This window comes from Pelophylax lessonae (assembly GCF_965119305.1).
Source record: "Pelophylax lessonae genome assembly, chromosome: 1".
Lineage (NCBI taxonomy): Eukaryota > Metazoa > Chordata > Amphibia > Anura > Ranidae > Pelophylax > Pelophylax lessonae.
In genome coordinates this window covers 569047005-569074990 of record NC_138768.1, presented here as the reverse complement: position 1 = coordinate 569074990, position 27986 = coordinate 569047005, and the positions used below count along the sequence as shown (strand labels likewise).

The 27986-nt window shown below is 40.2% G+C and overlaps 1 protein-coding gene across 1 annotated transcript; it reads left to right on the top strand.

The window, feature by feature from the left end:
* LOC309558771 (albumin-like) lies at window positions 1-27986 on the top strand. Its single transcript, XM_082261818.1, has 13 exons — window positions 1-94; window positions 613-676; window positions 1781-1913; window positions 4429-4634; window positions 6982-7114; window positions 10058-10155; window positions 12001-12130; window positions 12708-12916; window positions 17418-17550; window positions 17646-17743; window positions 20917-21055; window positions 25804-26027; window positions 27806-27986. Exons 1-13 carry the CDS (start codon window positions 16-18, stop codon window positions 27969-27971), a joined length of 1812 nt encoding a protein of 603 aa, XP_082117944.1. The 5' UTR covers window positions 1-15; the 3' UTR covers window positions 27972-27986.

Genomic DNA, 27986 nt, shown 5'->3' with positions numbered 1-27986 from the left:
AAAACATTTGCCACCATGAAGTGGGCCACTCTGATTTGTCTGTTTATTCTCTCCATAACAACGGAGTCAAGACACTTACAAAAGCGACATCATGGTAAGCAAGAATTTTTAGAACAGCAATCTTTATGTCCATACAAATGTGCTAAGTAGGTTTGAGTGTTTTTCTGTCTGTTTCTTCTCTTTTAATAACTGAGGAAGATGAGGTCTGTTGGGCATACAAATATCGGTACGGTACGGTTAACAGCAAACACGCACATCATAGGTTGAACTGGATGGACTGATGTCTTTTTTCAACCTCACTAACTATGTAACTATGTAATATATTTATCTGTCCTTTGTATTTTTCTTGCTGTCAAGATGGCCCATCCCTCATTTTACAAAGACCAATAATTGTTTATAAGTTCCCCTAAATGAATTATGTCCCCTTACCGTCTGGTCTAGTGACAGCTTTAATCTAAACAGGAAGTGAGGGTGAATATCCCCAACAAGGACACAACAACAGCAATAAAAATCACTACTTTATTGAAAATAAACATGCTCTGAAGTTACATTTTTTGTGACTGCTATGCTTATGTGTTTCCTATGCATTACATTTTTTATCTGTTTTTTTAGAAGAACATCCACGGATAATAAACGATATTGTAAAGACAGTGGGAAAACCAGCTGTTGAAAAATTGTAAGTATTCAATTTATATAATGTGTTTTATTGTTCTGTAAACACTTTGAAAATTGCATAAAATGCAAACTTCTAGATAAAACTGTTTTCAAAATTTTATAGTAGAACTATAGGCATTTTTTTTTTATTTTGGATAGAGGGAGGGAGGAATAAAACTCCTTTTGGCCATCTATGTGCCATTGAGGAGATTTACCTTCACTTCCTGTTTTATAACCAAAACAAGAAGTGAGAAGAAATCCCTCCAAAATAAGGTAATCCTTTGAGGACCCCCAGGCCATCAGAACTAGTGTCCCCATCGAAAGATTTCCCTTCTATTGCTATTACAAAATTTGGGATTTCCTTTCACTTTTACTAACGGTAAACATGACAAATAGAGGGTGAATCTCGCTAATGGGGGCACAGACAGCAATAAAAACTCCCAGGTGTTCTACTGCCTCTCCATTCTGTTCAAAACTAAAGTAAAAGTTTTACCTTTAGTTATACTTTAAGGCTTGGTTATTATTAAAGTGATGATTTCTAATAGATTTCTTTTTTTTCCACTTCCTCATTATTCTTTTGTTGCCTGGCTTGGTATGTCTAAATAAGGTTGAGCTATAAAAATTGTAGGCAAGGAAGAAGTTGGTGTTCTAGTAGAAACAAATAGATATTGGATTATTATTTTTTTCAAATAGATATCGGATTATTATTATTTACCATTTCTATAGTTTAATCATCTCCCATAAACCTACAAAATGTAACAGTTAATACACATGCATAACACGTTTCCATTATTAGTATGTAAATCTGTACGTGAAAACATACATAATTAAGCTATAGCAGGATACAGTATTCAGAACAAACAAAGATAAACTGGAATATTTCCTAAATACTTAGAATTAATTGGATGCAGCCATTTTCAGGCATTAGTGGTTTTCATTATCCTTCTGATACAGTGAGGGTAACTGGTGTCTGGATGATGGTGGATATGGCAGGGCTTTGTGTACAAGGCCTCTTCATTTTAGTGGCTCCATAACATATTCCTGTTTACAGCTACATTTTAAAGACAGATGTTGACACACAATGATTAGAATGAATATGTATTTACTATGCTGCTATGTCTTACAGAGTGTTGGTGATGGTGGCACAGGATTTTGAAAAATGCTCACTGGATGAACATCTGAAAGTCCAGGCAAAAATTATGGAGGCTGTTGATAACTGCGAAAAACATCCAGAGGAAGCTGAGTGTAAAAAACCAGCGGTAAGCTCTCCTTGGCTCCTTCCCCGCAAGCTTTACATAATAATATAACAGACATTTTTAAGTTGCAGTGGTGCAGAATACAGGGATCAAGAGTATGTAACACACATTGTGCAGGGTTTAACAGTATGTAACACACGGAGTCCAGGGTCAAGAGTTTGTAAAGCACAAAGTGCAGGGGGTCAAGGGATCATAATGACAAATTGCAGGGGTTAAAAGTGCATAGCACAGTATTTAGGGGTCAGGAATACATAGCGTACAGGCCAGTATACACAGTAGGACCAAAAACAACCCTCTTCTCTCAGTACAAATGTCCCCCCTCAGTACAAATTCTCCCCTAAATGCCCCCAGCAGTGGTGTATTTAGGTTTTGTGCTGCCCTAGGCCTGACTAAACTTGTGATCCCCCTAATTTAAATATGACGCACCCCTTCCTGTAAAGGCCACACCTCTTCCTGTTTATGACCCGCCCTGTCATCTGTAAACCACAGACCACAACCACAGTCTATCAGTGCCCATCAGTGTAGCCTCATCAGTTCCCAGAAGGTCAGCCTCAGCAGTGCCCATCATCATACCATCATATCATACCATATCAAACCAGGACGTAGCAGTGTGACTGCTTTATGGGGGTGCCAGACTGATTTGCCTCCTGGACCCTGCCCTCCAGCCCAATTTGCCCTATAAGACTGGCACTATACTAAAAGTGTGTAGCGCAAGCCGTCAGGGACTCTTTTTAGTGGGGGAGGAGGCTGTTTTTTTCTCATGCGTGGTGCAGCTTTTTTGCTGCCCCCCTGCAAAGTGCTGCCCTAGGCCTGGGCCTTGTTGGCCTAGGCCACGATAAAGCACTGGCCCCCAGTACAGATCTTTCCCCAAAAATCCCTCCCAGTAGAGAGCTCTTTTTGCGCAAATCATCCTCAGCAAAGGATCCCCTTCCCCCCAAGTTTCTTTTATTACAGACCTCCCCACCAATACAGACCTCTCTCCCCCCCAGTACAGACCTTTTTCTCCCCAGTACAGACCTCTCCTCCCCCAGTACAGACCACAAGAGACCCCTCCCCCAAATTTCACTTACCAGACCTCAGATACAATGGAAGGGCACAGTGAAGGGGTAGTCCTTGGCAGTGTCACTTGACACTGTGCATCAAAGCTAAGGAGGAGCTTACAGGGCCCTCAGCTCTGTACATTCACTGTGTCTGAGGTTTCGATTAAGCCAATGTCTGCAGTGCAAATGGCGGAACATAAAATAAAAAAGTCAGGTGGTCACAGAACCAGAGCCCTGAGCTAGTGACATCTCTGCACTTCACCACTGGGCAGCTGAAGACAACTTTGGGGATGTTTGTTTTACCAGGGACAGACCCCTCAAAATAGGGACTATCTCCTAAAAATTGGGGACAAATAGCAACTTTAACTTAAAGTGTATTTAAAGTCCAAACTTTGGAAGAGCCTTCTCTGAGTTTGAAGGCTGAGAGAGATCTGTCTCATCCTTACTGCATCTCCCTGCAGCAACCTACCACATCCTACCATGTCATTACTGCTCTCCCTGCAGCAACAAATCATTGGTATATTCAATTTCTTTTTAATTAAATAGTTTCTTACTGTGTTTTTTTGCTTTCTTGTAATGTTCTCCATGAGTTCCCAAACTTCTTTATTTTCCCTGCCAGCTTCTACCAGTTTTCTAGAATAGACTGTGCATACCTACCCATGCGTGAGATTTCACAAAATCCTCCTGTAATTTCTATGTAACACATCCCAGGAGGCACTTCACGCAATCTTGCCTGTGCATCAGGCCTCGCTAAGTCCTCCTGGCCCAGGCCAGGATTTAAGAAAAAAAATGTAAAAAAAAAATAAACTTTTTAAATACATTTTTTTTGGGCAAATGTGTAAGAAAGAGGGGAAAAGAGGCACTAGAGGGGACCTTCCTGAAATGAGTAAAATTTTGCTTTAAGAAAACATATTTGAACATAATTTATAAACCAGAGCTTAGTGTCCCTTTTAGTGTGATGCTAAATTGGGTTCCTTATATAAAAGCACTGACCCACTAATACTGACATCATACCCTTTAATGATCCTAGACCTTTCTACTATATTTTAGAGGCTTATTCTACTCATACCTAATGCACAAGTGGTGGAAATCACTAATTAAACAACAGTCTTCACTGTTTTATAAATAGATTGCGACATGTGCTTTCATATAGTCATTGCAGGGTTAAATTACAATTGCCCCCCTTCCCCACCTAACATTAGCCCTTAACCATGGGCCACATTTCCTTAAAAATCCCCAACTGCATGTGTGTGTTAGACCCCTTTCACATGGTAAGGACTCCTTTGAGAGCAGCAGGGGATCAGTCTGCTGATCAGAGCCATGATCTGCTCTATGGGAGTAAATGGACTCCGCTGTCTGTTTACACCAGCCGGTCCATGGAGGTGAATAGACCATCAGGGGAACATGATCGTACCCTTCATGTGAAAGGGGCCTAAAACTGCCTTCTTTAATTGTGTGTGTGTCTCTTGTGTCTGCAGATTGAACTGTATCATGACATAGTTTGCAAAGAAGAAGACATAGACCAGCTCTACCCCTGGACTACAGAGTGTTGTGGCAAAGCGGAGGAAGAGAGGACCAAGTGCTTTTATGAGCATAGAGAAGTTAAAGTTGAGGAATATAAGATACCAAATATTGAAGAATCCTGCAAAGAACACCAAGAGCACCCACAACGTGCCTTCTCTTAGTGAGTTTATTTTAGTATTTTATATATACCATTGTACTTGTAAAGCCCAATTGCCCACCACGTGTTATGATTTGTCATGATTTGACTTTTTTTTTGGAAATGCCTAGAAATAACTTTGTCCTATCATGGAAGCCTAATAAATATGTATGGTGCCATGATTTGCCACTAGAAAAGGAAATTTATGGTGTGTATTGATACAATTTTCCTAAATGTCCAATTTAATTTTCACCTTCCTCTGGATCAACTGTGGGTATAGGATTGTGTATATGGGATTGTATGATTGTTTTTTTTATTGGTTGAACTAGATGGACTTGTGTCTTTTTTCAACCTGACTAACTATGTAACTATGTAAGTCTCATACTTTTTTAACCTCTTTACAGCCCATTCAGACTGGCGCGACACGACTTTGTGGGGCAACCTGTGAAGTCGCGGTGCATAGCTTGCACTGCGACTTCGGCGCGACTTGCACGGACTTCATATAATTGAAGTCAATGCAAGTCGCCTCCAGGTCGCCTCAAAGTAGTACAGGAGCCTTTTTCTAAGTCGGAGCGACTTGTGTCGCTCCTATTAGAATGGGTCCTGTACTACTCAATGGCGAGCGACCGACCGCGACTTGTCAGGCTAGTCTGAATGGACTCTTAGAGTTATGTATCCCTTCATGTTATGATTTGGGGCTGTTTTTTGTTTTATTTCTAAAAAAATAATCTTTTCTCATAGTGATGTCTGCCTTTATATTACAGTGGTCTTTGCTGGCAGAATTGAGTAACAGCCACACCTGTCATCACAAATGTCCTTACACAGACCTCTATTATAGAGAAGGTTAGGAGGTGTGTCTGACCATATCTGTGTGAATTACTGTGAGCACTGGGTCATTTCTAGTGCCTATTGGACAACACAGTTCTTCTTAAACTGGGCATGGATGGTTAGGCACTGATGTTGGGAGAGAAGGCCTGGCTTGCAGTCTGTACTCTAATTTATCCCAAAGGTGTTCTATCGGGTTGAGGTCAGGACTGTGCATGGCAGTCAAGTTCCTCCACCCCAAACACATTAATCCATGTCTTTATGAACCTTGCTTTGTGCAATGGTGCACAGTCATGTTGGAACAGAAAGGAGCCAACCTCAAACTGTTCCCACAAAGTTGAAAACATGAAACTGTCCAAAATTTCTTGGTATGCTGATGCCTTAAGAGTTCCCTTCACTGGAACTAAGGAGCCAAGCCCAACCCCTGAAAAACAACCCCACACCATAATCCCCCCTCCACCAAATGATTTGGACCAGTGCCCAAAGCAAGGTCCATAAAGACATGGATGAGTGAGTTTGGGGTGAAGGAATTTGACTGTCCTGCACAGAGCCCTGACCTCAACCCGATAGAACACCTTTGGGATGAAATAGAGCGGAGACTGCAAGCTAGGCCTCTCCAAAATCAGTGTCTGACCTCAGAAATCCGCTTCTGGAAGAATGGTCAAACATTCCCATAGACACTCCTAAACCTTGTGGACAGCCTTCCCAGAAAAGTTGAAGCTGTTATAGCTGCAAAGGGCCAACTCAATATTGAACCCTACGCTCTAAGACTGGGATGCCATTAAAATTAATTTGCGTGTAAAGGCAGGTGCCCCAATACTTTTGACAATAAAGTGTATGTGAACCTGACCTAAGACAGGAAGTGTGTTACTGGTTGGATCACCGGGTGAAAGTAAGGGAAAAAAAACCTAATACAAGAAAACAAATGCAGCCATCACATCTAAGGATCGCTAAGCTACAATATATTATATATATTTTTTTGGGTTCAATACTGCTTTAAAGTAAAGTTGCTTTTAAATCTGCTCACTGTTTTGCCCTCTTTTACACTAAATGGTGGAAGTATACCTGTGATCATGTCAAACATACAATACCTGCGCAGGAAAATTTGAAAAAAAAAAAAAAAATAGAGCTTCTTCTGACATGTTCAGCTCACTTTGCTTTTCTTCATACTTTAGTATATCAGGCTGGCAGGATTTACACTTGCATTTATTTTTTTTTTTCAAATACATTTTATTAAAAGAATTCACCATTACAATGTATAGAACTTTGACAAAAGTCAGGATTTGCGTTTTTTATAATTCGCAAGGAACATGTTAATAGGCTAAAATGAGAGAGACAATATAACAAACATGTTGCACACTTGCATTTTTATATGTGACTTTAGAATTCATCTATCACCGACTTGATCACAATAAAGTCTTACTTGACTGCTTTTGGCACTGCTGTACTAACCAGTAACAAAGTCCCTATACAGCATGTTTGTGTGGCATTATGCTCAGTACATTCATTCAGGATTTGTAATGATTCTATTTTTTTTACATTTCAGCTACCTCTCCAATATTGCTAAAAGACATTCAAAACTCTATCCACCAGCTGTTCTGGGTTTTGCTTTCCAATACAATGAAATCACTACTGAATGTTGTGCTGCAGAAGACAAAGCCAAGTGCTTTGGTGAACGGGTATGCCATTAAACTTCTTGAAATTAAACAATGTTATTGCACATGTAGGCTTCCTTCGTACGGGGCGATTACATTTGTGTCCCATGTGTGTTTACCTGCATGGGGATACACAGATGTTTCTGCACCCTGTGCCGAGTAATCCCATTCTTGTCTATTGGACACAGCGGCTGCATGGACACAGCTGCCATATGACACCAGTGGGTGCGGGTCCCCAAATGCACGTGCACGGTTATCACATAGGGAGCAGCGCTGTGTCCGTGCAGTTGCTGCGCCCCAAGACAGCTATGGGTCTGCTGGCACGGGGGTTTGCATGCAACACCTGCGCATCCCCATGCTGGTAAAACAGAGCCTCGCCCCGGGACGTGGATGTTATGGCCTGGTGTGAACTAAGCCTTAAAGTGTATGTCTGAGAAAAATAATTAAAAAAAACATATGTAGTACAGATCTGCAATATATACACAATTGCACATGTTTTATTATTTTAAAAAAAATGCATCAAGTACAGAAAATGGCTTGTGGATTGCCAGAAACCCAGTGATTTCCTAATATCCTGTTGTTGGCTGACAGCACAATGCTTCTGCTGCATTGAATTCAGTGGCAGTGTTGTCAGTCCTGCCCAATTCTCTTCTGCTGGATTACTAAACTCCAGTAGTCCGCAGGCAGAACAAATAGTACTGTTTTGGATTTCAGCATAACAAAGGCCTTGGGCTGTCATCTGCAACAGTAAGTTGACACTTTGGTGAACGGGTATGCCATGAAACTTCTTGAAATTAAACAATGTTATTGCACATGTAGGCTTCCTTCATACGGGGCGATTACATTTGTGTCCCATGCGTATGCACCAAGTGTCCCATTCATCCATAGGTGCATACTGCTCTAAATCTTAGTATTGATCGGTGCCTCCTATGCCTCCCAGATTGCTTTTGCCTGCGTTTAGATGTTCCTACTTTATTGTAGTTGTAAACGCTTACATATACCTAGTGAAGTGAACAGGCTGATACACAGCGATGAAACACATCCTCCTACATAAGTTGTACCTGTTATCTGCCACCCTCTCTTTCTACAGCCATTTAAAGTCAGAGCTTTAGGAGACAGGGTGGGGAACTGACATCACACACACTGCACAGCACAGAGAGGAGAGCTGAGTGTACCCTGAGACCTGAGTGGAGGGAATGGACACACCTCAGGGAAACATGCACAGCTGAGGCTGTCAATCACCCGCTGTGTGCTGGAGGGAAGGAGGGGGGGGGGCAGGGCCTTGGCATCACATACCTCCTAACCTTTTGAGATAGAAGCGAGGGACACCTATTAGCAAAAGTGTGTAGTCATAGGACACACCCCCTGCCACACCCAATTAAAGGAGAATTATACAAAAAAATGATTAGTTAAACCCACAAGCGGTTTTTTTTTTATACCACTATTATTCCTTTTTATTGGCTTTTGACATTTACAAATGTAGCAATTTAGAAATTGGATAAAGGTTTAGCACTGGGAAACCCTTTTTGATAGATAAGCAATGTGTTTTATATACAACTATATAGATCAGACCAAAATAAAGGACAAAGGAGGAGGAAAAAGGGACATAGGGACTTTGTTCCAAATCAGGGAGAGTCCCTCAAATTAGGGACAATTGGGAGCTATGGCATTAGCATAAACTGTGAAATGTAACTCATGCAGATAGCAGAAAAAGGAGAGAGCAGACAGGAAGACATGCTATAGATTGAGGCAAGTATACACGATAGAATGATATACTTTGTTCATTTTTTATTTCAGAGGTTTAAATCCACTTTGCATTTGCGTGCGATTAGCCACATTTGGAGTGCCTAATCAGATCAGACATACAGAATTCTGTTTTCTGTAAACACAGCTAATCTGACTTCACCTAAATGCACGTAAAAGCACAGTTTGAATGGCCAATTAAAAACTCATTACATGCATTTACTGTTTATGCATTTAGAAAAGTCCTCTGAATTATATAAATGCAGGTTTGACACTGAATGAGAACAAAATGCATAATAAGTTTTATTACCTCAAAAGAAAAACTATTACAGGGAATCTACAAAGGTTTGGGGACAATTTCTTTTTTTTTTTTTTTTTTAACATTTATTCTTTAAAATTGATGTTTTAAATGTTTTATTTTTCTATATGTGTGAATAATCAGTGAAACCTCCACTTCCTTTGAATGTGATACAAAATAATATATATGTAAATACTCTAAATTCAACACAAAATCAATATAAATTTTCAGTTGCAGCTGTGCGCTCCTTATTGATTTCAGCACACTAAAAACAAAAATCAATTGTATCCTGTATAGTGCAGTGCAACAGAACAATTATGTGATAAATTCCTGGAAATCAAATATAACTCAATATTAATTTGTGAAAAATAGAACCAGTCCTTTCAGAACACCATTATATAAATAAGAGTCCATAAACAGACGTGTTCCTCCACCAACAGTGCTCTTCAATCGATGGTATTGTGAAAGGACTAGTTCTATTTTTCACAAATAAATATTGAGTTATATTTGATTTGGAGGAATTCTTTACAAAATTGTTCTTTTGCGCTGCACTATACAGGTTCCAATTATTTTTCTATATGTATACAATCGTTTTACATATAAATATTTAATACGTGGCAAGCGACTCCCAGAATCCAATGAGTTAGCTGTAGATAGTCTGGCAGTAGCTTATGTTTTCTCACGCTTTGTTTAAAACCTTGGGCAAAGACATCTGATAAGGGATGAGTCACTGCAAAGGCTCGTTTGTCTTTCAGCTTGAGCTAGGCAGCACTGTAAACAACAGATAAATACAAGCAGTGGATATAGTATATAATATGCAAAAATATACCTTCTGCTATTTCTTTATGTGTCTGCTTTGTGCTTGTATATGTGTATATATATATATTTTTTTTTTTTTATGTTTGAAACAATACTTTCTTTTGCAGATGCCCCAGGTAAAAAAACTAACAAACTATGTTGAGGATAAACAGAAACAGAAATGCCGTGTTATTAAAGAATTTCCAGAAAGAGTTTCTCAAGCACTGTAAGTATCTATTCCCAATCCAGGAAATATATGTAGGGGAAATGTGGAGAGCTTTATTTTTATCTTTAGCGCCTTACCGCTCGCCCATTTCCATCTTTGACAGCTCAATCTCTGTGCTGGGAGCATGCAGTGAGCGCGCTCTCAGCACAGAAACCTATGCTGTCCATAGAGGGATATGTGGGCCATGTGGGTGTTAATACCCATCTTTGGGCCACTGCTCATATAACTATATACATGCCAGAGTACCTTCATCACTATGTTGCTATAAATTTACCCTGACCTCTATTCTTTTGGTTGGGGAGGGGGGAACAAGCAGCTGACCTTGCTAGCTCAGCAAGAACAGCACAGATCGGAATGGGACCGAGTGTTACCTGCACTTTGTCCCCTGTGGGATTCACGAATGATTTTTAAGGTGGGTGTGATACTTCTTCCTTAAAATCCCTGTCAGGTTATTTCTTATGTCTGTGTCCAATCGGAAAGAATTACCTTTAGTTTCTGCTCTGAAGACGCAACAGGAAGTAAGAGGAAATTTCTCCAAAGTGAAGGGAATTGCCCCTGAGACAGTTTTCACAGAAACATTTGTTCAGTGGCATCTTAAGAGCATTATAGGCCCCCGGGCAATGCAGTACACTGGGGCCCCGCCTGCAAAATCACCCACAAGAATAAACATGCTAATTATCATTAAGGCTATATTTATTGGTACAGCAGTGCCATGCTAATGACAGCTTCCAAGTTCCGCGGCTGAGTTCGGTTAACACACACACACAGACGGGAGTCAGACTCGACTGTCCTGTGTGTGCCTGTTCCTGTGGGGGCGGACAGGCATTCTGCAGTTGTGGGCTCCCCCTCCACGGCATATGTGGCCTGACAGCAACGCAGGGCCGACAGGCACTTGCCACCTGCTAAGTTCGGTGGCGGCATGCACATGGGAATCAGGACTAATGCTTGGCTGGGGCTGAGCCGCTGGGCAGGTGGGTCCCCCCGGGCAAGTGGGGCCCCCGGGCAACTGCCCAGCATGCCCATTCTGTAAGATGGCCCTGCATTTGTTCCCATTTAAAAATTTACCTTTGACTCTTGTTTTGGTGACAGCTGTAGAATTTTGGATTTTCTATCACTTTCATGCATGACAAATAGAGACAATGATGCTGATTTACTAAAGGAGCTGATCATTTTTCCACATTTCTTTTATGTGAATATTATCTCAGCTATCCAATCACATATAAAGCAAATTCCTATTTATCATGATTGGATAAATGAAGTGAGTAATTACATTTTATTGTGACAAATCTCAACTTCTTAAGGGACCATTCACACACCTTTTCAGTGCAGTGCATTGCGCTAACACGCATGTTACTGCAACACACGTTAACACACCTTACTTGCATTGCAGTGCAATTCATTTTTAATGGCAGCCCAACACATCAAGGCAACACAGTGTTGCAGAGATCCACCATGTTTTGTTATGTGCGACCGTTCATTGTGGGGCTCTGAGTTGCCAATATTGGTGAATGTCCGAATTTTGTGGATGTGTCCGTATGTTGGCAGCCCATATATGGGTGAAAAAAAGTGCTTTAACACAACGCACTAGGGCACCAAGGTCTAAATGGGGAGACAAACGACAATAAAAGCTTAACAGGGGTTTCTGACTGCATCAAAAGCAAACAAAAAAAGTTTTGGCTTTATATATACTTTAAGATTATTGTACAATATAAACAATATAATAACACAGTAATAAAAATGTTCTTTTATCAACTATTTCAACATTGATATTATTATAATGTTATTTCTGCTTACGAGTACAAGCCTTTTTTTCGATGCGGTAACTGCTTCTTTCTCATTTATCAGAACACTAGTTCAAGTCTCCCAAAGGTTTGGTAAGGCAAAATTTGAAGATGTGGAAAAAGTCACCATTGAAATTGCACATTTGAATGAAGATTGTTGCAAAGGAGATGCCGTGGAATGTATGATTGAAAGGGTAAGCCTGTGCACCAAACATTTTAATATCTCCTTCATCACATTTGGGCCTTCTTTACACTTGTGGTTAAGTGGTGGTAAAAATAGGTGGTTGACCTGTGTTACTATCACCCAAAGGCAGCTGTGGGGGTGAAGCAGGGGGGTGGGGTTAATACATATGCTTCGGCAAAAATGATTTCCCCTGTTGTGTTGGGCTGTATGGCAAACTAATGCAAAATATTCAAGTGGATGGGGCTGCGCCACAACCATTAGGCTTACAGTTGTGGCACAGTATGTCCATTGAAAAAAGTCCATTCAACTGTAAAAAAAAAAAAAAGAAAAAACAGGCATTCAGGAGGCTCTACTGCCACCCCCTTGCCACTCTGTAAAAAGCGACCCTCCTCAAAATGCTTTTCACAAATAGCCACAAGTGTACATGAGTCCTAAAACTTTTACCTAATACAGTAAGTAATTTGACATCTGATAAGGATACATGCCTATATCTCTCAAGCCTGTTTTTTTTTTTTCAATTCATTGGGGACAAGGTGTAATCAATAAATACGATGTTATCATGCATATGTATTTTATATCTTTGACAGATGGAAGCAACGGAACATATTTGTTTAGCTAAGGACAAATTATCAAGCACACTAAATGACTGTTGTGCTAAAGGTGTTTTAGAACGAACACCCTGTATTCTTGCCCTACCAAACGAGGAACCTGACTTGCCCCTGGAACTGAAAGAATATTATGAAGATGAACATGTGTGTGAGAAATATCAAAAAGAAAAGAGAAAATACCTTGCCCAGTAAGTATACCTTTTAATGTTTATACAATTGCCATCAAGTTGGGTGTCCTCCGAACTCTACCATAACCCAAACTCTGAACTTTTGCCTTTTTGTACTCCAATGAGCTTCGGGCTGGAAACTAACCTTACATCGTTTCAGATCTGTCAGTGACTACTTTAATATTACTTATATTATTCTCACAGTATTGCAAATGTGTGCTATATCAATCTTTTCATTTATTTGTTTTTGGACCACTTAATTCTGACAGGTTAAAGAAGAAAAATGATTGATTTTTTTTTCTGAAGTTAAAAAGTCTTAATACTGTTTTATATACTATAGCTATATTTATTTATTTATTTATTTATTTATTTATTCGAAAAGAAATGAAAAGAAAAAGAGCAAACAGAACAAACAATGCAGGCTCCAGATAAAAAATTGCCATAGTCATATTATAGTGTGAATACGTATGCGCTGCTATTTGCAGAACGTGATACAAACAATCTTAGTATCTATACTAATAATCAAGGGACAGAAAAAAGAAAGAAAAAGAAGAAAAATAAAGGATAAAGATAGAACAGCAGCAACTGTTATAATAGTGACCTCTAACACTAAGATACAACACTAATAGACAAAAAAAACTGTGCGCTTGTTCATAAACAATCCCTATATATGCTTAAAACAATTCATCTAATAAAATATTCAATTGTGCAATACACCATTCATGTGATGAAACATTCAGTAAGGATGGTGGAACCATACAAATTAAAAAGGGAAAAAAAAACAAAGTCCAAAAAATGTGCTCGTAAGTTCAATATCAACGTGTATGTGGTCAATCCACAAAAAGATTGTAATCATTCATCCAGCAATGTGTAACAATCCTTTAAAAATTGTGATGATAGGACAGAACCACCACCAGCAGGTGAAATCACTGCTCACCTTACAGAAAGACCAATTGGTCAAAACACGCTTAATCACCAGATAGCTCAAGGGAACTGATCTCTTCCACTGCAATGGTCTCCCTCCCTGGATCACCAGATAAATCCACCGATCAATCTCTGTGGGTTTTCACTTCCAATTTTTGTAAATCAAGTTTCCAGAAGGTTCTGCAGAAGGAAGAAGTGACGCAGCAGAGATAAGGAATCACACATGGCTCCCGCCGGGTTTCAAACTTTGGGGCTGCATTTCAAGAGAGGTTTCTTGGGTCCATCCTGAAGCGTTTCCTTTTTTTTCCATTTTTAATTTGTATGGTTCCACCATACTTTCTGAATGTTTCATCACATGAATGGTGTATTGCACAACTGATTATTTTATTGGATTAATTGTTTTAAGCATATATAGGGATTGTTTATGAACAAGAGCACTGATTTTTTGTCTATTATTGCCATAGTTATATTGACAAACAATCACAGTCCACCACTGAAAATTAACATAGTTTACCCTCATAGCATGCCCACTGTACTACAGAATAGGGCCAACATATCAGTATATAAACAAGAAGTTATTCATTACTGACCATATTGACAACAATATTAAATAAGTAGTCTGTCCACATCCATTGGGGAAAGCCCAGAGGTATCTAACCACAGGGGCCATAATTTCTTAAACTTGCCAGGGTGTCCTCTGTGTTGAAAAATATACTTTTCCAACCGTAGGGTATCCCCCATTTGGGTAGTCCATTCCAGGCCATAGGAGGGTCAGCCGCCTTTCAATGCCTGAATATAAGCTTATGGGCCTGGAAGAGACAATTGCCTGTTTAGGATTATCCTCAATTGGGAGGTCATTCAGAATATCTAATAAACATGGTTTATTGTCTGCCTGGATGTTGACCTGGAATACCCTATTAATGGTATTAAGGATACCTGTCCAGTAGAGATGTAACTTAGCACAGTGTCACTGTCTATATTTTTAATATATACTTATACACCATTTTTGTTTTCCCATGGACACCTTTAACAAAGGATACCCAGAGCATTATGAGTTCAGTAAAGGGGGACACGGCAGAATTTGTTTACTTATGAATACTTGTTGAGAGATGAGCACTATGTAATGATTTGGCGTCTCTCTCTCTCTGCAGTTGGGCAGGGAGGCAGAACCTTGATGCCCTGGGCTCACAGTAAGTGGGATGAATGATGATAGGTGTCATTCAGCCTGGAAAAGGAGTGGCATCAGGGAGTCTGCTGAAGACAACACTAGAGATCGGGTGGATATACAGTATCTCACAAAAGTGAGTACACCCCTCACATTTTTGTAAATATTTTATTATATCTTTTCATGTGACAGCACTGAAGAAATTACAATTTGCTACAATGTAAAGTAGTGAGTGTACAGCTTGTATAACAGTGTAAATTTGCTGTCCCCTAAAAATAACTCAACACACAGCCATTAATGTCTAAACCGCTGGCAACAAAAGTGAGTGTACCCCTAAGGTAAAATTGGGCCCAAAGTGTAAAAATTTTGTGTGGCCACCATTATTTTCCAGCACTGCCTTAACCTTCTTGGGCATAGAGTTCACCAGAGCTTCTCAGGTTGCCACTGGAGTCCTCTTCCACTCCTCCATGACGACATCACGGAGCTGGTGGATGTTAGAGACCTTGCGCTCCTTCAACTTCCGTTTGAGGATGCCCTACAGATGCTCAATAGGGTTTAGGTCTGGAGACATACTTGGCCAATCCATCACCTTTATCCTCAGCTTCTTTAGCAAAGCAGTGGTCATCTTGGAGGTGTGTTTGGGGTCGTTATCATATTGGAATACTGCCCTGAAGCCAGAGTCCCTGAAGGGAGGGAATCATGCTCTGCTTCAGTATGTCACAGTACTTGTTGGCATTCATGGTTCCCTCAAGGAACTGTAGCTCCCCAGTGACGGCAGCACTCATGCAGCCCCAGACCATGACACTACCATCACCATGCTTGACTGTAGGCAAGACAAATTTGTCTTTGTACTCCACACCTGGTTGCCGCCACACACGCTTGACACCATCTGAACCAAATAAGTTTATGTTGGTCTCATCAGACTACAGTACATGGTTCCAGTAATCCATGTCCTTAGTCTGCCTATCTTCAGCAAAACTTTTGCGGGCTTTCTTATGCATCATCTTAAGAAGAGGTTTCCTCTTGGGACGACAGCCATGCAGACCAATTTGATGCAGTGTGCGGGGTATGGTCTGAGCACTGACAGGCTGACCCCCCCCCCCCCCACCTCTTCAACCTCTGCAGCAATGCTGGCAGCACTCATACGTCTATTTCCCAAAGACAAACTCTGGATATGATGCTGAGCACGTGCACTTGAATTCTTTGGTCGACCATGGCGAAGCCTGTTCTGAGTGGAAACTGTCCTGTTAAACCACTGTATGGCTTTGGCCACCTCGCTGCAACTCTGTTTTAGGGTCTTGGCAATCTTCTTATTGCCTAGGCCATCTTTATGTAAAGCAACAATTCTTTTTTTCAGATTCTCAGAGAGTTTATTGCCATGAGGTGCCATGTTGAACTTCCAGTGACCAGTATGAGCAAATGAGAGCGATAACACCAAATTTTACACATCTGCTCCCCATGCACGCCACTAACGGGTCAAATGATACCAGGGAGGGAAAATGGCTAATTGGGCCCAGTTATTTTGAGGAGTTATTTTGAGGAGACAGCAAATATACACTGTTAAACAAGCTGTACACTCACTACTTTACATTGTAGTAAAGTGTAATTTCTTCAGTGTTGTCACATGAAAAGATATAATAAAATATTTTCAAAAATGTGAGGGGTGTACACACTTTTGTGAGATACTGTATATTCAGTGCAACATTCCACAGCTTTGGAATAAAAAACACACAGTTCAGAACTGGTCCCATCCAAGAATAGCGAGATGCAGTGGCGGCTGGTGCATTGGAGGCGCCGGACACATAGAGTTCAATGGGGTTTTTTTTTCTGAAGCACCTGATTAGAGCCAGAGGCTCTAATAGGCTTCAGAAAAGGGTGGGTCTGGGGCGCAGAGCACTGCGCCCTAGCCCACCCATTTGTGTGACAATAGCGAATGAAAATTCGCTATTGTTACACGGATCCTCCTCTTGGCAGATCAGGAAGCGGGTCCGAGACCCGTTTTCTGATTGTCCGAAAGGCGAACCCATGCCATTGGCCAAGGAGGAGGAGGAGGCAGGAGGACTTGAGGAGACGCAGGGAGACGCGGGGGACTGAGGAGAAGCCATCACTGCAAATCAGGTAAGTGCACTGGTCACTCTGCAGTGAAGGGGGCACAATGGTGATTCCTGATGACTCTTGGGATGTATGACATCATTTTGGCCTATGCCAGAAACTAGAAAACAGCTAAGTTTGAAAGAAGTAAATATAATCTACTTTCCTGTCTATCTACTAATGCTAGCAGCGTAAGGACTAAAATAGTTAATGTCGATTGAGCGTGTTTAGTTCCACTTTAAGTGACTGCATGTTTTTTTTTAAATGATCAAAGTGTTAAAAGTGCATATTTAACGTTCTGGTTATGTCACTTTAAACAGTCATTTGCATTTGTTTCTCCAGCTTTACGCATGATTATTCCAGAAGTCACCAGGAATCATCTCCTCAATCTTGTTTACGAGTTTCTAGAGGATTTGAAATGCTGCTGGAAAAGTGCTGTGCTAGTGCAAACTCTGCTGAGTGTCTCAAGGATGCCGTATGTATATGAATGTTACTGTTACAGTCCAAATAGTAAATGTGTGTGTGTGGTTTTTTTTTTCATTTAAAGTATTTATTTTATTTTCATTTCAGCCTAAATTGTTAGAAGCTGCACTAAAAGAAAATGAAGAGATATCTAAACAGAACTGTGGTGCCTTGGAGAAGCTTGGGTTTATTGATTTTTATGTTCAGTAAGTTAAGCGTGTAGCATTTACAATTTTGAACATTTTATCAAAAGTCATATAACATAAGCAAGGTTTCTCTGAAGGAATTACTAAATTTGGTAGAAAACCAAACTAAGGATTGTATAGTGTAATGTAATTGTTTAGTGCTTTTTCACACTAGCATGATGCGGGAACCAGAGCCGGTTTCCACATCACACAGGACTCGCAGCCAGTTCACACTGCCCTATGCAAACCGCAACGGGTGTCAATAGAAAGTTAATGACACCCCCAGATCAGTTTGCATATTGCAGTGCAAACTGTCAAATGGTGCAGGAATCGGGTCGCATTAGGTGCAATCTGATTCCAGTGCAGACCAAAATAAGGGTCCTGCACCGTTTTGGTCCAGACGTGATGCAAATTCAGCCATATAACCTGTATGGCTGAATTTGCATTGCACAGACGTCGCATGTGATCTGCACAGCAATGCGGTGCGAATCACATACGACGTCTGGCATCGCGCTTGTGCCAACTAGCACTTAAAGCTGAACTTTGGGAAAACAGCACAATTACTTGTGTTTAGATATATTTCCATGCATTTAAAGCACTCAGAGTTTCTATTCTGCCACTGGACCCACAGATTTTCATATTTTTTTAACAAGCTAAACTGAATACAATCAAAAGCAAGTAAATGCTTAGTGTGCATTATCCTATTTACTGTAAAATCATTACATGAATTTACAAACTTTTAGAAATGTTCTTTAACCACTTGCTTACTAGACACATATACCCCCTTCCTGCCCAGGCCAATTTTCAATTGACAATTCCGCGGTCATGCTACACGACACCTATATGAAATTTTTATCATTTTTATTTTCACACAAATAGAGCTTTCTTTTGGTGGTATTTAATCACCGCTGGGTTTTTTATTTTTATGATAAACAAACAAACAAAACATAAAAATTTAGAAAAAACAAACCAAAACAGTTTTCCAAATAGGTAATTTTTCTCCTTCATTGATGTGCGCTGATAAGGCTGCACTGATGGGCACTGATAGGCTGCACTGATGGATACTGATAAGGCGGCACTGATAGGTACTGATAGGTGGCACTGATGGGCACTGATGAGGCATGACTGGTGGGCACTGATTAGGCTGCACTGATAGGCACAAGTAGATGGCACTGATAGGTGACACTTAAAGGCACTGATAGGTGGCACTGATAGGCGGGACTGATGGGCACTGATAGGTTGCACTGATGGGCACTGATTGGCAGCACTGATAGGTGGCACTGGTGGGCACTCATTAGCAGCACTGGTGGCCACTGTGTGGGACTGATTTCCCTCTTACATAAGCCGGTAAGCGGCTTTATTCTTTTCTCTTCATGCTGTCAGCGTGAGGGGAAAAAGAAGCAGATGCCTGGCTTCTGTTTACATCATGTGATCAGCTGTCATTGGCTGACAGCTGATCAGGTAGTAAAGCGCCCGCAGCATGGGAGGACATCCATGTACACCCTTTCTGCATTTTATGCCATCTTTCGGCTATAGTGCGGGCACCAAGTGGTTAAAGGCATACATTTATATAATTCCGTGCCCCTGTGAAAGAGGCCTTACATTTTCAATGTGTGGCTTTCCAGTAGCCATTTGGGTTCCTGCCATGGCACAAAAACATAGTGGTAGGGTTCTAGATTGTTTGGTGATTTGTATGTAATAGTATATAAATGTAATTAGCAATTTTTGTTTTCTATGTGAATGAATAATTTCATAGCTACCTAATATGCAAGGGTTCTTCAAAATGCACTTTTCTAAAACTCCAATTAATATAAAAAAGTGCGTAAACTTTTTAACCCTCCTCTTATGTTAGAATTCTGTTACTATCCATGATGTTAGGGTCGGTTTTGACCCGTGTTTTAAATCAGCCATAAAATACCCTCTGAATAATTATTTATCATAAAATTTGTTTCTTACCTCTTGGTTACCTTGTTAGGCTTCTTTATCCTTGAAAAGATTGGTTTTAATATTTTTGGTGTGACCCCTAGACCTTTCTTTTGATAGCATACCTCTCATTTTCAAATTTAAAAAATGGTAAAATAAAGTCAGCAACTCTGAAATGTATTGGTCCTAGGTTTCTTCACTTTATTTAGAGAACCAGACAAGCAGGAAAAGAGATAGGCCCCTCCCTAACTACAGCTCACAGGGTTGAGAGGGGATTGGCTGTCAGTGTTACTAAGCAGAGAGAGTGTTTATGATTTCAGTTTTGGAACTTATTAGTGTCCTAAAATCCTATATTATAACTGGGTCAAAATTGACCCTAACACCATGAACGTCTTAATTTTCACCACAGTATTTTATAATTTAGTGAAAAGGATTATTTTTCTATTACATTGTTTAAATAGAGGTTCCTGACAAAGTAAAACAATCTTGATGCAATAAACAAATTTATGTGATACTTATAGACATTCAAAACCTGAAAACGGGTCGGTTCTGACCCTAACACAAGAGGAGGGTTAAAGACCCCTCATATAATACAGGCAGGACTGGGTACAGACTGGAACAATTCATTTTTGCAATATTAACCATGTTATTACACTTTTCTTACATGAGTATTTTTCTTTAATTTCCCCTCACTGGGCCACCACTTCCACTATTTTAGTACATATTAGCAGCTATTAGTTTGTTTACCCAAAGGAAGAAAGAATGCCTTAAATAAATAATTACAAGAGAGGTGATAGGGCTCAAACCCTCATTTTGGTTCAAGGGCTGTGTGAATTGTGAGGGTAGGCTGAGACTGGTTCATTGTTAGCAAAGAATCTGCTAGAATCTGTGAGTGATCCTCACCAACAAATCCAGAAAGAGTTTTTAAACCCTTCCAGAAATAATTTCCAAACCCTTCTCCCTCCCTTTACTTGCTGTCCTGTGTGATGCCAGTCAAATAAACAGAAAGGGAGAAATATGAAACAGATTGAAAGTTGGGAGAAATCTCATGGCAAGAAAAATTTGACAGATGTTCTAACCCACCCATCTTCCCGATATCCATAACTGAAGGTTCTAACCCTTCTATCCTCTAGTCAAAGCTAGGGGGAGAAAAAAAGTTTTAGCAGGAGTTGGCATTTTAAGTTGGTTGAAAATATACAACACTTAAATAATGATCTTTGGTCCAGTTGGCCATTAACACTTTGCTAAGAACCGGTTTTCCTTTTTTCCAGGCTGCTTGTTAGATACTTTGGAAAGATGCCTCAGGTACCAGCCCAAACGCTTGTTGAATTAACTGGTAGAATGGCCAAAATTGGAGTCTACTGCTGTGGCTTGCCTGACAACAAGAAGCAAACCTGTGCTGAAGAAAAGGTAAGCTCTTCTTGTTTTCTATCCTTTCAATAGATTTTTATTGATTTTCAAAATAACAAAGGGATAACAACACTCCAACATGGAGGATAACATAGGGATTGGTACAGTAATAACAAAAGGGAGAAAGAAAGAAAAACAGCTCTTCTTGCTTTCTGTATAATATCTAGTATTGGGCAGATTTATTTCCTAAACTTGAAACACAATGAAATATTCTGGGTAGGATATATTGGATATAGGACATATATTGAAAGTGATGGTTCTAAAGTCTAAATGTTTTTTTACTGTAATGCATTCCCTGCATTAAGGTAAAAAATGTCCCACTACTTTTTGTGCCCCCACCCAAACACCTGACTCCTCCACCGGTCCAGCACTGTCCTATCTGCTCCTTCTTCCTGGTCTCACAGGAGACTCTGAGAGCTGCGGCAGCCATATGCCGCTGTCAGTCAAATCCTGTAAGGGGGTAACAAGGGTGTGACTAAGCTGCGCTGTGTGTTATATAAACAGCTTGCTGAGGGGGCACCTGTCGGAAGAAAGAGCGCAAAGCACTGGTGGGGGACCGCCAATGAAAAGGTTAGCCACTGCTTTATGCACTGTTGTTGCACAGAGAAGGCAAGTATAACCCCAAGTATAACCCCTTTCTTTATTTTAATAAAAAGAAAAAACCTTTAATATTACTTTAAATTAACATGGCAGCTAATATACAGCATCTGTCTTTTTGGCTACAGCTCTATGCAAAAATCCTTTCATTGCAATTTTTTTCTTGGTTTCCTTGCATAAACTGCAAGTTTCATATCCCCCCAACCCCCCCACAAAATTTTAATGAGATTTAGGGCTTTGACTTTGCCAATCTATAACCTTTTATTTATTTTTTGAGCCATTCCTTGATGAACTTGCTAGTGATCTGAATCATTGAAGGATTGTTGTGTTTAAACATCTGTTTCCAATGTAACCTAAAGTGGTTCTAAAGGCAGAATTTTTTTTTTCTTTTTACCTTAATGCATTTCATGCATTAAGGTAAACCCCTTAGCACCCCTTTATACTTACTCACGAGTCACGGCCAAACAACCCTATTTTTGATTTGTCAGTGCACCACACATTAGGGTAATTTACTAAAACTAGAGAGTGCAAAATCTGATGCAGCGGTGCATGGTGGTCAATCAGCTTCTAACTTCAGCTTCTTCAATTAAGCGTTGATAAAAAAAACTAGAAGCTGATTGGCTACAATGCACAGCTGCACTCTCCAGTTTTAATCAATCAACCCCATTATATAATATGACAGCTTAAATGCCCACCGAAGACCAAATAAAATAAAAGGTATAAGCTATCCCAAGCGCTTAAAATGAGGACCACTCACCAATAATTATATTGGCTATGCAGCTACTTAGCTTAAAAATATGGAAAAAAAATATATATAATAGATAGATACTCAACAATATCTCTATGTATATATAGTAGCGCAAACTTGTCACAAAGCAAGTGCCAAAAGTACTGTGCCAAACTGCACAAAGTCCAAAATGCAATAAATGTCACATAGGCAGCAGGAAAAGCTCAGAAATGACACAAACAGTCCATATTCCTTCACTCTATCTCCTGGGATGACAATATACAGAGACGTGTTTCTCAAAAGGATCACCACCGCCACCGTGCTCCAAGGGGGGAGGAGAATTACCCACTCACCAGATGCTGTGGCCCAACCCACTTTCGTGTTTGAGCATTCAGGCTTATAATGATGGTCACTGGTCCAGAATATCCACAATGGGAATCACACCAGCACAGTCAAAAGAAGCTCAGCAGCATATGGAGAGGAGAGAACATAATCCCAATAGCGTGATACCGTTTAAAAAGGTTTTATTAAATAAAACATAAGGTAGTACACTCACATTTCTTGTATGTCATCAAACACAAATAACAGTCACAAATAGGAGAGGAATGCCCTTCGGGAGATGATGTCCAGGCTCCACGCCGTGGACGCCGCGCCTTCCGGGTGGTCCAAACTCCTCTTACAAAACCTGGTTACACCGCCTGGTCACGCCCCGACACGTTTCGTGATTTCCACTTCTTCCCCGGGAGCGTGACCACGGCGGCTTGGCGGTAACCTTAAATACCCATGCCCAACACCCCACAGGGCGGGGCCTGGATTGACAACATCGGCCATTGGTGTTTACTCCGGTGTATTGACCAATAACAGACTAGATTTACAGGATCACTTCCTCTCAATCTACTAATCTCCATGGTAAAACACCCTATGACCCGGAAATAGGGTGGAGTCGAGGTGGATACCTGTAGAATACTGGCCAATAGCGGGCTGAGACAACACAATGACCCTCTATCTCGCCGCTATTCACTGTAATAGGCCGTCCTACAACCCGGAAGTATAACACATTGGAAGTTAATTACACCCTATGCCAAAGGCAAAATAACACCAAACCCTCAACGACCAATGGACCGATGATGCACATACAAAACACAAAGTGTATGTACATAATTAAAACGATATGAATCCTATCACTTTCCATTGGTAGTAACTATCGTGCTCTGGCCAATCACAGTGATTTAGCTGTACGCCCAATCAGCTAAACATCCTCCTTAGTTGACCTATGGCCCGGAACAATAATACAGAGTCCCGCCCGGATGTATGGACTCCACCCACCAGAAAGATCAAGGAGTTTTCATGTGTACATAGTACACTAAGCACAGCAGCGCCATCTACCAATGGACTAGTGGTACAATGTAAGGAAAAATTTGGTAATCTGTATGGAAATTGGTTTAATCCATGTACCAGAAAATATTAATAATAATAAACAAAATCATGTCTCACCAGAAAAAAGAACACGAATCTACTGGAAACTAATAAGCAAAATTAAAATATAATATAAATATAAATATAAATAAGGTAAAATCATTAAAATGACACTAAACCCATGACCAATGTTAAAGCAACATAAGTCACAAGTTTAGGGACATAATTGTGTGCGCGGACACTTTGGAGGATCATGGTCCTCCCAACGCACATCATCAGAAAATTAAAAAATGTAGATATAGAATTGGAAACTAAAATCAATAATCACTAATAAAACAATTTAAATCCAACTCTATATTTAATCCAACAGGGCTCAAAGATTGGGTCTGGAATATCCATTTCGTTTCGCACTTTGACAATTCCCTGACCCAATTCGCACCCCTCCACGGGGGTGTCACCCGCTCAACACCCCAGAACTGTAGACAACTGGGGTCCCGTTGGTGGTGTGAGCGGAAATGGGCTGGGACACTGTGCTCTTTTTTACCCTTGATAATATTGCTGATGTGCTCCCCAACTCTAATTGTCAAAGTACGTTTAGTTCGTCCTATATAAATGATTTTGCAGGGACACATTAAAGCATACACCACATGTGTGGTGTCACATGTGATGAAATGCTTAATGTCAAAGTCCTTGTCAATTGCTGCAACATGAAAGGACTCATGTCTCCTCAGATTTTGGGGGGTGTAAGAACATGACTTACATCTTCCACATTTGTGAAACCCTCGTCTGCCCGGAAAGAAAGAAGTGTCCGGGGGGTTAAGGATCTTCTTCACCACTCTGTCCCCAAAACTCGGGGCCCTACGATAAATGAAGGATGGGACATCAGGCAACACAGGCCCCAATACGGCGTCCATCTGCAAGATGTTCCAATGGGTTTTGAAGATGGCTTCTACTTTTTTGTGGTCCTCACAATAGTCAGACAAGAAGCTCCATTGTTTATCGTCAGATCCATTTGTGGGTCTCGTCACATTCTGCAAGCATGCAGCTCGAGGGATATCCAAAATATTTTCAATCTCTTTCTCAAGAGATTGTTCGTCATATCCCTTTTGGATAAACCTCTCCTTAAGAACATTAGTTTGGGCAATATAGTCTTCTTCAAATGTACAGTTCCGTCGTACTCGCATGAACTGGCCACGCCATTGTTACAGAAGACCTGGTCTTTTCCAATCTGTTTAATGACAAACTGTAGGCTTGCTTTAATATTCTTTTTAGACAGCAACGGCTTTCCGTTCATGCAGGTTAAATTGGTGCAATCTCTTTTTCCAAATTGTAGATGTTTGCAGTTTGCCACCAACTGTTACAAGAGTTACCTGCAGATCCTGCAGTTAAATGGGTTCTTGGAGACTTATAGCATCAAACAGTAGACTCTTGGGCTAACTTTGTCATCCCTGACCAAGCAGTTGTTCGAAATCTACGCCACTCATAGATTTTTTTTTCCTTACAATGGAATGACTAATTCACACAATTTGACCATTTTTTTTACATTTTTTTGTCACGCTCATAGGCATCAACAGCCTTCTTTTTAAAGGCCTTAGAGAGCTCTAGTGATGTTGGCATAATAGCACCATACGTCAGTAGCAAAGTAAACACCAGACCCTAGATTCCTGAATTTCATCTAACAGTTTCCACCCACATACTTCCCTAAAGAGATTCTAATCATTGACACCTAATCTGGATCACTCAGTTCTAATGTTATGGATTTGAAGTAGTGCAAAACGTAAAGATGTACTTGAGACAAATTTTCGTTCATTTAGTTTATGACAATGAATGAATTTAAATTTTAGATATCATTTATCCAAGTAATCTTTATATGTAGATTGAAAAGTAAATTCTATTTTTTTTATTATAACCATATGCTTGCTTTGAACACACCATTTTTTCATTTAGAAATCCTGTTTAAAATATCCTCACTAAACCTCTCAATGTTTTCTAATATTTTACATCACAGCTGGATATTCTTTTGGGAGAGATGTGTGAAAGGGAAAAGAAAACATTCATAAATGACAATGTTCACCATTGTTGCGTCGACTCATATTCTAATAGAAGACCATGCTTCACTAAACTTGAACCTTATGCTAAATATGAAGCACCAGTATGGGATGAAAGTAAGCTCCACTTTACTGCCGACATGTGTAAAGGTTCAGCAGATGACCAGCTAAAGACGAAACTGGTGTAAGTTTTGGAAAAACAGCCATGAGAGGCTTTAAAGATTGTCACATAACACAATGCATGCAATAGCATACATGCTAATATGGGTTAACTTGCAATTTTATGGTGTGTATTTTACATGTCTTGTTTTTCTTTGTTTCCTGTTTAAACTGTTGTCCTTCCTTGCTGCATTGCTCTAAAATGCACCCTGCCTATTTTTTTTTTTTTAATTGCGCGATGCAGGTTATTGGTTTGAACTACCACTGAAAACAATAGTATTTTACATGTCCTGTTCTATGTTCAGATATGAGAAATGTATTCGATTTATCAGGGTTTATTATTTATTAATGAAAGTGCTGCCTAAAAATGTCACCAGGTCCAATTTTTACTGCGTTAAACTCATTCAAAAAGCAGCATGGGTATTAATGCAACACATAGTGTAAATGGGGCCTTCAGAAGTGTTGTATAAGATTTAAACCCCTGTTAGGTTTGCTGTATCTCTTTTTAAGAGATTCAACCTCTGTTAGGAATTCATCTGTGGCTTCCTATGGTGGCACATGGAGAAGAGGAGAAACCCAGAGTGCCAGAGGGGGACCGGAGCAGAGGAGGATTGGGGCTGCTCTGTGCAAAACCATTGCACAGAGCAGGTACGTATGATGTGTTTTATTTTTTTTTATTTTTTTATTTAACATTACACTCTCTTTAAAGCAAAGCCTGCAGTGGCAGACCAGGTAAGTCAAGCTTCCAATGCAAATCTGGAGTAAGACTGAAGAGAGAAAATATATGATTGGAGCACCACGTGGATGTATCAAAGTCCACAGATAACAAATTTATTTCCTTAAAAGGTTAGACAAAAAGTATGTAAACAATGGATGCATTTTAGGGGCTAAGCCCTACCCTCTTCATCAAGTGTTATGGTTGTACATGGACCAAAAAAAATGAATTCTTTGTCCTTTAAGTAGACAGAGGATCTGGGTGATACCTAAGACTGGGTTCATATATATGCAAATTTCCCCGCATCCAATTCGCATAACAGGAGAGTGTGACCTGCTCTCAATGGAGCAGGTACACACAGCTCCAAGGTGGCCACGGTCCACATTGGAAAGGGCCTGTGCATCTTTGGTTCCGATTCAAGTGCAAATTCAGGCCAGAATACAGACCTGATTTGCACCTGAATCGGCGAACAGGGATACACCGGACCCCATGCTGTGAACAGCATATATAAACCCAGCCTCAAGGTTGCATTGTGTTCTGTGTTGGCTTTGCTGGCAGCTAGATTTTGCAGTGACCGTGGGAGAAGCTCTAACCCTCCTCTGCCCTGAGGGCTGGTTCACACCAGATGCAGTCCAGTGAATTTTTATTCTGCCTCAAAAACACAAGCACAGTGTTTAACATGGATTACAATAGCCCTACTTTACACCAGTGCAGTGCGGTCCAGTGCAGGCAAGAAAAGTAGAACATGTTAAATTTTTTCTGTACAGAATGCCTCTGGAACACAGCAAACACATCACAAATGCCCTGGAATGCATGAAAAAACTTGCATGCAGAAATGCATAGGGACACAGAAATTGTGGTGTGAACCAGCCCTCAAACAAAAATGGAGTTTGGATTTAGGAGATGCTCATTGATCCCATAAAACCACACTCTACATCATACCTTTCAACTAGAAGTATTTATTAAGTACCTAACAAGAACCCTAACTGGTAACCTTGCAACCTTAAATTGAAACATACATTATGGGTGCATGAAGTCATAAATTTAATTTCTTAACATTGTTTAAAATTATATAATTTTCTTTACAGGTTGTTGGTTGAATTTTTGAAAATGAAGCCTACCTGTGGGAAAGAAAAACTTACGGAGGTTATCGAATCCTTTAGAAAAACAGTTGTAGAGTGTTGCGCAGCAGAGGACCACCAGGCATGCTTTGATGAGAAGGTATGTAATGTGACTGCTGTGCAATGTGTATAATGCCAACTACAATGG

Bases quoted from the DNA above. Each gene is read 5' to 3' on its own strand.
- LOC309558771 (XM_082261818.1), top strand. From the start codon at position 16: ATGAAGTGGGCCACTCTGATTTGTCTGTTTATTCTCTCCATAACAACG. The intron at 7,115-10,057 runs GTATGCCATTAA...TTTCTTTTGCAG, and splicing joins CCAAGTGCTTTGGTGAACGG to ATGCCCCAGGTAAAAAAACT. The intron at 12,917-17,417 runs GTAAGTATACCT...TTGTTTCTCCAG, and splicing joins AAGAGAAAATACCTTGCCCA to CTTTACGCATGATTATTCCA.